The following is a 12004-nucleotide window of genomic DNA, read 5'->3' as shown; positions in this document are numbered from 1 at the left end:
CGGGGGGGGGGGGGGGGGGGGGGGGGGGGATCAGGTGGAGGCGACGAGACCCCCTCAATGTAAACACTGAATGACCGGTGAGTCATAGAGACACGCTGCTGATAACAAGATGGCTATCGCCTTTCAGCTGATCACGTCAACAGGAGAACAGGAGGGGGCGGGGGGGGGGGGGGGGGGCGGGGGTCCGTTCTGGCCTCCGTGGCGCTGCCGTGTGGACGTGTAACCAGAGCTGGCTCCGGCCTTATACTTCTCTCTCTCCTTCCCTCCCCTTCTCTCGCTCTCTGTCACACTGTCTGTCTGTCTCTCTCTCTCTCTCTCTCTCTCTCTCTCTCTCTTTCTCCTTCCTCTCCCTCCCCTCTCTCTCTCTCTCTCTCTCTCTCTCTCTCTCTCTCTCTCTCTCTCTCTCTCTCTTTCTCCTTCCTCTCCCTCCCTCTCGCTCTCTCCCTGTCTCGCTGTCTCACTCTCTTTCTCTCTTGATCTGTCATTCTGTCTGTCTGTCTCTCCCTGTCTCTCTCTCTCTCTCTCTCTCTCTCTCGCTCTCTCTCTCCCTCTCTCTCTCTCTCTCCCTCTATCCCTCTCTCTCCCTCTCTCTCTCCCTCTCTCTCGGCCACATATGGCTGTCTCCTGTCATGACCCGATATCCTGTAAATGTTTGAAAGGAATCCCACCCAGACAGCAGTGCTTTACACAGGCCCGCTCCAGAGAGAGAGAAAGAGAGAGAGAGAGAGAGAGAGAGAGTGAGCGAGCGAGAGAGAGAGAGAGAGGCCCTTATTTTTAGACCCTGGCACCAGAGGAATGTTTGGCTGGAGCTCGTCCCACAACAGAACCAAGCGCTCCCACTGGGGAGCGACCGTCCCCACCGCGCCTCCCCTGGCCTTTATCTGCAGGGGTATAGTCACCATGGCAACGACATGCCAAACACGCTGATCCACGATACCCCGGCGCTCACAAAGTCTGCGTGCGCTGCGCACCACACGCATCGAGGTGCAGGCGTAGATGTGACCCACTGCTGTTGTTGATAACTGTTCATCTTAAGGTTTTTACATTTTAACATCCACTTCTCGTTCTCCCTTGCTCTCTCTCTCTCGTTGGTCAATGGACGAGACCCCCTCGAGCCCCCTCGAGCCCCCGCGAGACCCCGCATTCATACTGCTCTTTTCTAACCAGCGGCCGCTCAAAAGCGCTTTGCAATATTGCCTCACACTCACCCGTCCACGCACACATTCACACACTGACGGCGGCTGTCAGCCACCGTCTCGCTCAGGGACACCTCGAGACTCGGCTAGGAGGGAGCCGGGGATCGAACTAGATAGAACTAGCAACCTTCAGGTTACCAGCCAAGCCGCTCTCCCTCCTGAGCCACGTGGGAGAGCCTTTCCATGGGATCGGCTCACAGACGCACAGAGAACAGAACCACTAGAATGATAGCTACAGGTTGTGCCGCTGCACCATTCTCACGTGTCCTCCCCTCTCTCTCTCTCTCTCTCTCTCTCCCTCTCTCTCTCTCTCTCTCTCTCTCCTCCTTGCTGCTCTAGCCCGGACCACCCAGCCCATGAAGACGGCGCCCCCTGGCTCCAAAACCCTGAAACTGCTGAGCTCCCTGAGCCCGCTGGCCCCGCCCACCGCTGCCGCCACCGCCGCCGCCGCCGCAGCCGCAGCCGCCCCCCCGGCCCAGCACACCGCCCCGCTGTACGAGAGCGAGGAGCTCTAGGTCCCCGGACCCCCCCAAGGGTCCCCGCCCCGGGGCCCGTCAGAGGGGCCTAGCATCACAGTCAGACACCAGAGCCACGTGTCAGTGGGCGGCCCCGTCTACCGCTCTGTTTCTTTAGATGCTGCAGTACGGTTTTTGTTATGGTGAAGTGTCCCGGATATATTACTGTGTCTCTGTCCTGGACTCTTAGCTTCTATTTTTCTGGCTGGTCATGTTTGATACATGTTTTGATGCCGCTATCTGTCCCTGTATTAGTTATCGTTTTACTCTCATTGAGAAAAGTACAACAACCCATAAGCCAACACTGCCATGGCATCTCAATCCACCCTTCCCTCTGCGTCTATCTCCACCCAGCACTTTAGTCCCGGTTCTCTGGCTTTCTCTCCCTCCATTGGTGTTTCTCTCTCAGTTCTGCTGCCCATGTCAGTGCTGGGCTATGATAATAATGCCGTCAAGTAGTGCCTTATTGTTTGTGTTTGAACTACAGCTGCTGCTGCTGTTCCTTGAGGAGGGAGATCTGAATTCACAGTAGCGTCATCACAGAAAACGAAACGTTATTAGTCATTTAAAGAAATATTTTCCTCAAGGCTCCAAGGAAAGGTTATTAGTTCCAGTATGCATGCTGCCTAATACTCCAAATTGGTTTAATTCAGGATCCTCATAGTGTGTGCTAACTGGAACTGAAGTAGCGAGTGAAAAGGTTATTTATTTGCAGTTTCCTTGACAACTGCAGTAGGACATAACTGTGACATCCAGGTCTGGAAATGGCTAGAATGAATGAATGAGCTTTTACTGACTTAGCATGATAAATCATGTGAAATGAACTTCGGTGCTTAAATCTAGGCCTCTACTCATGAGAATATGAAAATGGAGGGAAGGTCAAAGGTCAAACAGGTCTAGACTCGCCAAACTCTGATCCAAGCTTGAGACTGAAGGGGTACATGTCAGCAGGGTCGAGAGGTGCCTGCTTACTCTGTAGCCGTTGTTTTATTAAGCCAAAGCCAGATGAGCCTCTGAGTGTATTTATTATTAGCTTTGTGTGTGAGTGCATCCATGTTAACCAGCATTGCTAGTACCAGTTGTAAAAACCAGTTGGTGAACAAAAACAGAAAAGGTGCCACCTGGTTTTCTCTATAAAAATGTTCATGAGAATATACTTGTACGGTTCAACGGAATATGTTTTTTCAAAAGGCATCTGGGAACATGGGCTTTGGCTTTGGTTGTGAGAGGTTGATTTTCTTCAGATAGTATTGTGTGTATCCTCCTAACGTATTGTTTGTTGTGTAACAGGTTGGTATTTCACTGGATGAATGAGGAATAAAGTCCTTTATGACCTCAGGTCCATCACTGTGTCTCTCCTTCTTAACTCCTTAACATCCACAACCTGTGTATAGTGGGGGAGGAAGGTCACGATGTGGCACAAAGGTGTTACTCAATATATTCAACTTGGGTCATATTCTTAACAGCGTCCACTAAATGTGCTTTCTGGCCTTGTGATATCAAGGCAGCCAAGTCCTCAATTTTTCAAGTTTGACGCTAAGTGACTTTTCCTCCTGGTCCTTGAGGACGCCTGTAAACTCTGACACTGACATTGTTTTGTCCGGTCTTCCATAAAGAGAATCTCTAAAATGGTAATAGGGAAACTGATCTTTTTTTAGTTGTACATTATACCGCGGACTCACCTATAACGCGATCAGAATTTCACACAAACTATGATATTGTTGTGTAAAAAAGAAAACATTAAAACAGATTATATAGTTCATATAAAGTCACCCAAAGTGCTATTTCACACAACATAGTTATACTAGCAACACTTATGGAAAGGAAAACCAATCAAAAATATAGTTCTTTAATATAAACGTGACTATCCGTTATAAGTAATACAGAACATGTTAATAAGATAAACATGATGCAGTGTCAGTGAGTGTAACTCAGACCTATGTTTAGACTGAAGTGTAGTCTCGCACAGCGTTTATGTTTGTGCCAAAAACCACCTCAGGCAATAAAATGAATAATAAATAATATATATAACGCATTCATAATGTGTAAACAAGAGGAATCAAGCACTCAAGTGTTACATTTTTTTTTATTAAAAGCAACAATGTATAAAAAACAAAAACAAAAAAATCACATTTAACCTGTAGGCCTAAAAATACACCAGGCCTGTGGAGGTTCAGACAATAGAAAAAGACTTTTCACTGTGGCCCCATCCTTCTTTACCGCTGGCACAGGACCGTATAAAGTCCAGTTAATAACCACATGAAGCCCGTCTAAGTAGCACGTTGACCCCTCCCAGCCCAACAGACACGCCCCCCTGCCACGCCCAGGGCTGGGAGGGGGGACGGGCATGAATGAAAATATATATTGTTGTGCATTTCCTTATCGTCTGATTTGGGAGATACAGACCTGCCAACACAAATGCCAGCGTCGACATATAGACCACAATGACAAGATCCATTTATGAGGCGAGCGCTTTAACCAAGGCTTGAAGGAATCCCCGTCTGTGACGATAAAAACGATACGATACACAAAACATGTGTCACTGGTGGTGAACACTGACAGGTTTAAAGGGCCCCTATTTCACCCTCAGAGGTCATGTGGACGGAATCGCAAGAGGGCGTGTCCCAGCCAGGTTGGGACACGCCCACAGGGGATTCCCCAAGAGCAAGAGATTTAGAAGTGTCTCGGAATTGGAACAGATTCGCTTAGAGGCCGCCTTGGCTCAGTTTTGGTTCCAAACCCTATCTGGGCGAGAGCGGATCTGTTCCCCCCGGCTAGCGTTCAGAACCAAGATGGCCTCTAGGTGGCCGCGGGCCGACGGCGCGTCCACATGACGTCTGGCGCTCTGACAGGGGCCCTTTCAGAGTGTCTTCACAGGTTGTCGTAGGAGGATGATGGATGGATTGAGCGAGGGAGCGAGTGGGAGGAGGGGGGGCGGTGGAGGAGTGTCCGTCCGGCCGTCCGTCCGTCCTGGGTCAGATCTCCACGTCGCTCTCTTTGTCGTTGTCATGGTCGCCGTCGTAGAACTCGTTGGCGGCCTCGGGTCTGGGGGGACAGGCGGGGGGGGGGGGGGGGGGGGTGAGGGGGGAGGTGAGGACACAGCTGGGACCTCTGGACGTTTCTCTCTCAGCTCAACTAACTGCAACGAATCACTAGCGATACCAGAACATTCATTCATTTAACGCAGCAAGCAGACCATGCCTTTTCCAGATTATGTTTTTGAATTTTCAGGTCCGATAGAGACTTCAGCCCTTTAGGAAGTAGGGATGGTTATTATACCACAGTTGTATATTACAAATATGAACCAAAATTCGCGTTCTATTCGCTTTGGGCTTAATACCTTTGAAACTCCATTCTAGTATAGTATAGTATAGTATAGTACATGGTGTAGTAAAGTATAGTAGTTTATTATGGTATGGTATAGTATAGTCTAGTCTAGTATAGTATAATATAGTATAGTATAGTGTAGTATGGTATATTATAGTATAGTATAGTATAGTATAGTGTCGTAGAGTATAGTGTAGTACAGTGTAGTGTAGTACAGTACAGTGTAGGTGTGTGTAGTATAGTGTAATGTAGTACAGTATAGTATAGTATAGTACAGTACAGTGTAGTGTAGTACAGTACAGTGTAGGTGTGTGTAGTATAGTACAGTGTAGTGTAGTACAGTACAGTGTAGTACAGTATAGTGTAGTGCAGTACAGTGTAGGTGTGTGTAGTATAGTACAGTGTAGTGTAGTACAGTACAGTGTAGTACAGTATAGTGTAGTGCAGTACAGTGTAGGTGTGTGTAGTATAGTACAGTGTAGTGTAGTACAGTACAGTGTAGGTGTGTGTAGTACAGTATAGTGTAGTGCAGTACAGTGTGGGTGTGTGTAGTACAGTACAGTGTAGTGTAGTGCAGTACAGTGTAGGTGTGTGTAGTATAGTATAGTGTAGTGTAGTACAGTACAGTGTAGTACAGTACAGTGTAGGTGTGTGTAGTACAGTACAGTGTAGTGTAGTACAGTACAGTGTAGGTGTGTGTAGTATAGTACAGTGTAGTGTAGTACAGTACAGTGTAGTGTAGTACAGTACAGTGTAGGTGTGTGTAGTATAGTACAGTGTAATACAGTGTAGGTGTGTGTAGTACAGTACAGTGTAGTGTAGTACAGTGTAGGTGTGTGTAGTATAGTATAGTGTAGTACAGTACAGTATAGGTGTGTGTAGTACAGTACAGTGTAGTACAGTACAGTGTAGGTGTGTGTAATATAGTGTAGTGTAGTACAGTATAGTATAGTACAGTACAGTACAGTGTCGTGTAGTACAGTGTAGGTGTGTGTAGTACAGTACAGTGTAGTGTAGTACAGTACAGTGTAGGTGTGTGTAGTACAGTACAGTGTAGGTGTGTGTAGTACAGTACAGTATAGTGTAGTGCAGTACAGTGTAGGTGTGTGTAGTACAGTACAGTGTAGGTGTGTGTAGTACAGTACAGTATAGTGTAGTGCAGTACAGTGTAGGTGTGTGTAGTACAGTACAGTGTAGTGTAGTACAGTACAGTGTAGGTGTGTGTACCTGCTGTAGCCGTCCTCGGCGCCCCTCTCGTCGGGGTCGGGCTCGTCCGTGCGGTCGTAGCTCAGCAGGTCGTTGGGGACGTCGTGGATCTGCACGCTGGGGGCGTGGTTCAGCATCTTCAGGTTCTCAAACACCGTCTGCCGGATCTGCTCCAGGTACTGGGACACACACACACACACACACACGCGCACGCGCACACGCACACGCACACGCACACACACACACACACACACAATGTAATTTGTGTGTTCTTTAGGCTCAATGCATATTTTGTGTTATCATTTGTCTTGTAACAGCTTTTGAAACGGAAAGATGGAAAGATGGAAACGCTACACACTAACAGGGGGAACCACTCAGACATTTGTTGTACACAGAGAATGGGTTAACCTAGTGATTGTTAGTGCTTGGCACTTGGTTCTATGAACATCCTTACTGTACCGACAGCGATATATTGTTGTTTCTCTTACTTCTGACAAATGTACTTATTCTAAGTGGCTGTGGATAAAGGCGTCTGCTGAAGGCCCTGAATGTAAATGTAGACGGCAAACACACAGAGGCGTTGAGTTTCAACGAGGCCGCGTGTCCTTTTCAGAAGGGGTTTCCCAGGGTGAGAGGGCGTCTTCGTGGTTACCTGTCGTGTGTTCTGATTCTCTATCCTGGTGCTGACGTCCGGGTGCAGGGTGAAGTCTGGAGCAAAGTACTCAAAGTACTCTGGTGGAGAAGAGGGAGCACATTTGAAAGGGCATTACATTAGTTTGGTAGAGGTATGAGGAGACATAAATGTTAAAACTAAGGTATTACAAAAAACGTGTATTATCCAATAAACTATATACTAAAAAAGCTAATTATGCAAATGTGTTGGATATCCCGTCGGTAGTCGGTTGATAGACTATTGTCATTGGTCAGCTGCGTTTGAAAGGAGGGGCTTGGTGATAGGTCGATTGGACCTCACAGCAAGAGTTCAGGTCTGAAACTCACCGCTATAAGGCAACTCGTCACTGATGGGCTCATCGACCAGCAGCGACGTCTCGTAGGTCCTGGAAGGCGCCAGAACAACCCGTTAGAAATCTCACCGCGTGATTAGACTGTCACGTCACGTGACTGTGGTCACTGGGAAACGTGTGTGTGCGTGTGTGTGCGTGCGTGTGCGTGCGCGTGCGTGGGGTCATACACAATACCCACCAGCAGCGAGCTACGTTCCTGACGGTGTAGCCTCCACCACCGAGCACCAACAGAGGAATGGTAAAGCTCTTCACAAACTCCACACACTCGCTGTGGAGGAAAGGCAAGGCAACTTGATTTATAAAGCACTTTTCATACACTTCTCAAAGTGCTCCACATACAATAAAATGAAACAATAAAATAGCTAAGTCATAGAAAACAAACGCAATGTTTAAAAATGCAGTGTAGAAAGTGCAATGTATTTCAGATTTATCAGAAAGCTAAAGCACACATAAAAGTCTTCAGTCTTGTTTTAAAAGTGGTCAGAGTTGGGGCAAGAATTTAATTCTCAGGGAGTTTATTTCAGCTATTTGTTGCATAGAAACTAAATCCTAAATCCCATATTTCGTGTTAACTTCGGGATAACAGATTGGTCTTATTAGTCTAGAAGGCTTATGCAGTGGAAGTATATCACTGCCACTGATGAAACACATACGTATGGGTTAACTAACACACGCGTGGGTTAACAGACCCACGTATGGGTTAACAATCGTCATGAGAGCATGGTGAGGCATTGCCTTAATGCTTACCAACACATTCAGTCACTAGGAGCTCAATATAACATGTACACATGGGGGCAGTAGCCCAGGAGGTAGAGCTGGTCGGCTGGTAACCTGGTTGCTAGTTTGATCCCCGGCTCCTCCTAGTTTGTCAGGCGTCCACCTCACCCTGACTGCTCCCGACGGGCTGGCTGTCGCCCTGCGTGTTTGACTCCGCCGTCGGTGTGTGAATTGTGTATTAATGGTTGTATGCCGCTTTGGATAAACTCGTCGGCTAAATGCCCTAAATGTACATGTTATGGACGGATTATGAGGAACTGAGGGAGGTTTGTGTGATCAGGTGAAGGCGACATCTTACCCATGTCCTCGTATACTGAGGTTGAAGCAGCCCAGGCGATCACAGCCCAGAGAATCTGCTCCACACTGGAAGAGAGGTCCCACAGCATATGTTTACTAGATGAATTATTAATAATGAATTCATAATATCCCTAACTTTTAATCCCCCAAAAAGAAAATAAAGACTTTAAAATAACCGATTGGATTTTCTATGCCTACGAAGGCCGGATCAAATCTATTCGAAATGATGCTTTTCAACCTGCCATGATGAATATATATACTGATGTAAAGCTATTTTCACAAGCAGGGCATGGAAGAAGCCCCACAGCAGGAACCTCCACAAGAGCCGAGTGGTGAGCAGAACGGCAGAACGAGACCAGACACTGTAAATTAGGTTAATTCGGCCCCTGGCACTTTGCATGCAGAGCCAATACGGCCTCAGTAGTCATCACAGTGTGCAGCACATCAAGGTAAAAAAAAGCAGTGTTTGAGTGTGGTATTGACTCACCTGCAGAACTATGCATGTGGGCTGGTAGAAATCTACAACCTGCTTGATGACCGGCTGGAACAGTTGCCTGTAGCCTAGTGGACAAACAAACACATCACAGATATAGAGCCACGCCTGCATATGAAGAAAAAAGCATTATAATTCAGGGTTAAATAAAATCTAAATCCAATTCTCTCTGACGACAGCTATATGGTAACACCACTGATTAAAGGGTCAGACCTGACACTTTTCAAATCCCTCCTAAAAACGAATTTCTATTCTCTTGCATTTAACTCCATATAAGTTGTATTATTGTCCAGTGTGGTTTTTTTGTGCTTTTAATTGTTTTGGTTTTATTTGTTTGTTAGTTTTAAAACTAGATAGTTGAATTGTAGAGCACTTTGGTCAACTGTTGTTGTTTTTAAAGGGCTCTAAAATAAACTTGAACTTGACTATCTGGTTGTAGTAACAGATGCTGCTGGATACAGTGGTGTGGAGGGAAAGTGAAAGTGAAAGTGAAAGCTGAAGCACAGAAGCTGGGGGAGGAGGGGACTCACTCTGGTCGTCGATGCCGTCTCGGAGGGGGACGTTGAGGCAGTAGTAGCGGCCGCTCTCGGCGCCCACCTCATACATATCACCTGATCAACCGCATGACGCAACACACGTTAATACATACGCACAACACCACAGGCTCAGTAGACATTTTCAAATGATCATCAGGAAGATATTTTCTTTGTGAAAAGGATGAATGAAAAAAATAAAAATGGAGCCAAAAAAAATATATATACATGTTTTTAAAATTTTCACAAAAGATTCTTGATCAATCTGCAACATAGTCAAGGTTCGTCCAAAGTTAAATAGCAATGTTGTTAGTTAATATTTGCCATTTGAAGGCGGGAACATACCTGTCCCGGGGAAGAAGTAGTTCCCGTACTTGTGGAAGGACACGGTCATGACGCGGTCGGTCAGGTAAAAGGCTTCCTGCACGCCGTCGCCATGGTGAATGTCTATGTCTATGTAGAGCACCCTAGGGTGGTACCTACAACACGTGCAGACAGACACAATGTTATCACCCCCACACTTAAATAAAACCATTATATTACACATTCTCTCACGGTCTCACTTAATGACCTTAAACACATCTTCATCAAGACACACACACACAACAGAGGCTAACAGTTCCTCAACAACACGCCCACGTACTTGAGTAACTCCAGGATGCTGATGACGATGTCGTTGACGTAGCAAAACCCTGAAGCCTGAAAGTAAAAATGGGAACATTTTGATACCTTGATACGGAAAAGTGCCTGGCAGGTCAGAAGGAGGACCAGAGGGAGGACTTACCTCAAACTTCTTTGCATGATGCAGCCCCCCCGCCCAGTTGATGGCAATGTCACAGATCTGAAGAATGACGAGACAGGAACACATGGTGAAAACGTGCCCCTGAATCCTTGTTGTCATTTCGAGTGAATTTGCAGGATGGATGGAGGACTGGCTCTGAACTGATTCCCTTGACTTCCATTGCGGACCATGGACATATCTGATCACATTAACCGTATCTGAGCTCTGACGATTGAGGATGTGCTATTTCAGTCAACAGATTAAAATCCTGTATCCCAGACATTTGCCACAGGTCCGATTTGGTCATGCAACAATTTCATTTGTTGTTTGCCTAATAAGGATTGTATGCATTGAGTGTCAACATATGAAAGTGTCTTTGCATAAATGTGTCTGCTAAACTAATATATGCAAAAGGCTGGGTTAGCTCAACTCAAGCATTACAAGCTGTAGAAGTCATTAAGTGAGATGGAAGATCTTTGGAAGAAGGAGAGTTTTACCTTGTGGTTGAGCTGCGTAGCTCCTTGTAATGATGCTCCTGTGTATCTGGAACAGAACTCAAAGAGCCCTGGAAATACAGGACTACACACACACACACACACACAAATGTGAAGTGTGATATCCTATGACAATCGACAAACCACTTGTAGGCACTTGCGAATTATAAAAATGGCAAATCATGAATAAAAAATGAATGTTAAATGTTGAGACTGAAGGAACGGGCGTACCAGTCGTCCCCGACGTTGAAGGTGTTCAGGCTCTTGGTGAAGCCCTGCATGTTGTTGGGGCTGACCTTCTGCAGGAAGTCGATGTAGTCCTCTGAGTGGAAGCGGCACATGTCGTGTTGAGAGGCCTTGTAGGGCTTGAACACCTGGGAACCAAGACGCAATGAATGAACGCATAGTCTGACTGTTACCCCCTTATACAAGACAATTACACACCCGTTGATAGCTACAATTATAAGAAGTGATTAACTATCTGTGTGTGAGATGTGACTATAATGCACCAACAATATCTACACCAAAATCTACTAAATGCTACTGTTCTGATTCTCATATCTACTAGATACTCTGCACTATATCCATTGTGATATGCTTTCATTTATTTTGGCCTGACTTTTTTTCACTTTTCTTGATCAAAGCATCATCTTTGGCAAAAGCATCATCATCATCTTCAAACGTCCAAATGGACGTGTGAATGCTGTGTGTATTGTATACGTCTGTCATTACGGTCCCGGTGTGGACAAAGACGGACCCTACTGATTCAAGCCGCTGAGTGACAGCGGCTTGAATATTCAAAACTAAAATAAATATTTTTTGATGACGTAGTTAAGGCAGGCGTGTGTTGCTTAGCGGTAAAGCTGTAAAGTGCTGTGGGAAACCATGCTCACCATCATCTTCTTGTAGAGGCCATAGTGCAGCACCAGGCTGTGGGTCAGGGACAGGCGGTGGGGCTTCATGGGGTGGCCAGCACCTAGCAGGGGCCACAGGTTTCACCGTTGACATGCGCTTCAGCTCACTTAGCTAACTGTCTACATTCTACAGACACTTTTAACACATACTGATCAGTGCATGGACCCAACCATCACGTGATCATGATACATTATCATTCATAAGGTATTGTTTCAGAAATGAACAACCAACGTTACATTATTACCTCACTGTTCTTGGATTATGACTGAAATCCTACATTTTTTCAGGTTATAACATATAACACAATAATAATTTTTTTTACAAAACTATAGCCAGAAATGACGTCATACCAGTCAAATAGATATTCGGTCACTGTTACGAAATATTATCCCGCCAGACTATGATATAAATAAATCAATGCTCATTACATATTAGAATGGGTTAG

At 46.0% G+C, this 12004-nt stretch overlaps 1 protein-coding gene across 1 annotated transcript in view; it reads right to left on the bottom strand.

The window, feature by feature from the left end:
• Window positions 1-3830: 3830 nt before the first annotated feature.
• LOC311344857 (histone deacetylase 3) overlaps window positions 3831-12004 on the bottom strand; it is an 8501-nt gene continuing 327 nt past the window's right edge. Inside the window, exons 2-15 of the mRNA XM_084469190.1 lie at window positions 11538-11620; window positions 10876-11018; window positions 10648-10729; window positions 10154-10210; window positions 10013-10068; window positions 9715-9848; window positions 9367-9447; window positions 8831-8904; window positions 8345-8409; window positions 7448-7537; window positions 7244-7302; window positions 6897-6976; window positions 6266-6423; window positions 3831-4756 (exon numbers count right to left, since the gene is read on the bottom strand). Coding sequence (XP_084325316.1) covers window positions 4687-4756; window positions 6266-6423; window positions 6897-6976; window positions 7244-7302; window positions 7448-7537; window positions 8345-8409; window positions 8831-8904; window positions 9367-9447; window positions 9715-9848; window positions 10013-10068; window positions 10154-10210; window positions 10648-10729; window positions 10876-11018; window positions 11538-11620 — 1232 coding nt within the window. The 3' untranslated portion in view covers window positions 3831-4686. The remainder of the gene's footprint in view (window positions 4757-6265; window positions 6424-6896; window positions 6977-7243; window positions 7303-7447; window positions 7538-8344; window positions 8410-8830; window positions 8905-9366; window positions 9448-9714; window positions 9849-10012; window positions 10069-10153; window positions 10211-10647; window positions 10730-10875; window positions 11019-11537; window positions 11621-12004) is intronic.

The sequence above is a fragment of the Micromesistius poutassou genome (genome assembly GCF_964030765.1).
Source record: "Micromesistius poutassou genome assembly, chromosome: 6".
NCBI lineage: Eukaryota > Metazoa > Chordata > Actinopteri > Gadiformes > Gadidae > Micromesistius > Micromesistius poutassou.
This window is presented reverse-complemented; position numbering and strand designations above follow the sequence as displayed.